The 2677-nt window shown below is 55.9% G+C and overlaps 2 protein-coding genes across 2 annotated transcripts in view; one reads left to right on the top strand and one right to left on the bottom strand.

Moving 5' to 3' along the window:
- Positions 1-462: 462 nt before the first annotated feature.
- On the bottom strand, positions 463-2403 carry VOLCADRAFT_100867 (uncharacterized protein; the record flags this gene model as incomplete). Its single annotated transcript, XM_002959366.1, has 6 exons — positions 463-520; positions 622-689; positions 1170-1176; positions 1226-2014; positions 2118-2286; positions 2370-2403. 6 exons carry the CDS (start codon positions 2401-2403, stop codon positions 463-465), a joined length of 1125 nt encoding a protein of 374 aa, XP_002959412.1.
- Positions 2404-2579: 176 nt separating this feature from the next.
- The window catches only part of VOLCADRAFT_108604 (uncharacterized protein), a gene marked incomplete at both ends in the record, with an annotated part of 3071 nt that continues 2973 nt past the window's right edge, over positions 2580-2677 (top strand). Inside the window, one exon of the mRNA XM_002959367.1 lies at positions 2580-2631. Coding sequence (XP_002959413.1) covers positions 2580-2631 — 52 coding nt within the window. The remainder of the gene's footprint in view (positions 2632-2677) is intronic.

Raw genomic sequence — 2677 nt, 5'->3', positions numbered from 1 at the left:
TCTGTTTGGGCTCATGCGTCTAAATGTTGAGGCTTGAAAGGATAGTCCTCGTTTCAGGGGAGTACATGTCCACGGGCCATGGCATGGCTACACTGCTTGGCAAGCAGCTTGCAGAACGGATGACTGTGGAGTGCATGAGCACGCATCTGCTGGCTGGCTTGGCGGTGGGGGTCTGTCTGTCTGTCTGTCTGTCTGTCTGTGTGTGTGTGTGAGTCTGTTTTGGGACATGTGTGTCTTGCTCCTCCACCAGTTCGCCCTTCCCAACGACGATGGCGTCCTGGGCGAACCCTTTTGCAGCAGAAGTGCAATTTCTGCCACTCGCACCTACCTCCATGCTCCGTGACAGAATCGAAGATCAGTCCCATGTCAGCGTGTATCGCTTTCTTGCTTGTATGAGCGCTTTGCCGCGCTGCTCAGGAAGTAAAACTGTTTCCATGCACTGCCGCCTGGGCCGCTACGGATTCAGCGCTCCATGTCTGTGCATGTCAGAGTCTGCGACTGGCAGTAGCCCGTTGGAGGGCTGGACGCGGTCGACAGGATTCGAACCTATGCGGGAGATCCCATCTGATTTCGAGTCAGACCCCTTAACCACTCGGGCACGACCGCGGACGTGAGGCCTACCTGAACGGCACGCCGTACAGTACCGCGGCGTGCTGTGAAGGGGACCGTAGCTTCCACTCCCAGGCCAGCTGTGGGTGTGTGGTGCGTAAGGTGCTGTGTGGTGCGTAGGTGAGATCAGTAATAATGTGGGGAAGCAGTGGCGAGGACTCAGTTACATTACATCTGTGATGGAGGGTGGCTTAGTAGCAAGCCACAGCCAGCAGTGCTGTAGCAGAAGGCATTCTCGAGGTTCACGTCCGGCATCCAACAGCAACGACCCATAACAGCAATCAACGAGGGGCCCTGATAGCAGCACGGCACAAGGAATGTCCGCGGATTGTGAGAGGTGAAGTGAATAATGCCGCCTAGGCTCGCATCACACTAATTGCATGAAATCACCACGGTGGCAGCATCGTCAGCAGCGGAGTAACAGCAGTCTGCACGGACGTTCCTGCATTTGATGATCGTCATGAGCAGAACCCAGCTATTGCCACGCCCTGGACGCGTGCTTGTGTTCTCGTGTTCTAGTGCCGTTGCATTCTCACGTCCGGGCGGGTGCCTGTCCTCACCGCCTCACTGTAGTGCATACATGGGGCCGTGTCGCATCCCCATGATGCATGAGTACAGTCCCAGTTTGTCGCGGTCGCAGTTGTGTGGTGGGTGGTTCGCAGTCCAGCTGTCGACGAGTCGCTGTGCTTCCTGGAAGAGTGCTGTGTGTCGTTCCTGGGTACATTGTGCAGCAGCGGTCTGGAGTTTGCTTTCTGTGTCGAGGTCCGGGTGGATGGTGGCTGCTTTGGTGAACACCTTGATGACCTGCGCCTTCTCATAGGTGTTGTTGTAGAGCGGGCGCAGGAGGCGGATATGGTCCATGGACTTGTAGCACGTGAGGATGACAAAGAGGCATGCACGCTTGATGCCAGTTGGCGGTGGGCAGAGGTCGACGATCCAGCAGTCATCCTTGAAACTGCACCCCTGGACAAAGAAGTCCGTGACAGCATAGGCGTCTCTGAGAGGGACGTTGTGACATCGCACCCTGAGGACTGTCTCCCTGCCCTGGTCGTCGAGGGTGTGGACATTGAGGGGGTTCTTTGTGGAGCGTGGGCAGACCAGGAAGGCATGCTGCACATCTTCGAAGAGTTCCTCCCCCTTGAAGACGTTGGTGCTGCCCACGGTTTTTGCATGCGTGACCAGCACAGCTTGGGGCAGATACTTGAGGCGCCAGAAGGGGCCTGTGCCCTGATCCGGTGGTTCACAGGGGTCAGTGATCAAGCCGACTGCGTGCACCAGGTTGTTGCGGCAGGCGCCAGCAGAGGCGCCACTGTCCCTGGTGGTGTCCGACAGCAGGAACAGGGCACCCTCGAAGTACCAGGTGTCAGGTGTGAGGCCGTCAGTCTTGTCGTCCGTGCACCGTGCACTGTGCATACGATGGCGTCCATGGTGGGCAGAAATATGTTGGTTGTGGACGAGCCATAAGATTTACGGAGTTCTTTATTGTAGGGTTACAGCCCTATGCCCACCCCTTTCCCACCGTATGAAGCGCTTGAAGAAGGGTACACTGTACAAGGCTATCTTTGGATGGGAGCACAAGGGCTTCAACAACGACCTGCCACTCCCGGCCAGCCGCATCATCATCATTCTTATCGATGACGGGCGCCTCAAGGACATCCTCAACCACTTCGACAACTACTTTGGATGGGCGGTAAGTCCACGGGATGGGCAGCAGCTACCTCGCGTTCATTTCGCAGTGCTTCAGAGGGCTCGCCACTCACACGATGCATACCTGTAGCCAGTGCGCACATTCATTGGGGCAGCACATACCTAGTGCACCGAAACCGATATCTAGCTCGCGACATATTGGAAGATATGCAGCCTAGGTATTTCTACCTACATCATCAATAAAAGTCACCGTAGTCTAGGCGGTTAGGATACGTGGCTTTCACCCACGCGACCCGGGTTCGAGTCCCGGCGGTGACATTTCTATGTCGTACACAATAGAGGCGGCGTCACAACAAAATCCACCATTATCACATAGTGAATATTTCAGATATTTCTGGTCTGGTGGCGCCTTTGTGTATAG

The sequence above is a fragment of the Volvox carteri genome (genome assembly GCF_000143455.1).
Source record: "Volvox carteri f. nagariensis unplaced genomic scaffold VOLCAscaffold_183, whole genome shotgun sequence".
In the NCBI taxonomy this organism is placed as follows: Eukaryota; Viridiplantae; Chlorophyta; class Chlorophyceae; order Chlamydomonadales; family Volvocaceae; genus Volvox; species Volvox carteri.
Note: the sequence above shows the minus strand (reverse complement) of the source record. Positions and strands in the feature narration are given on the sequence as shown.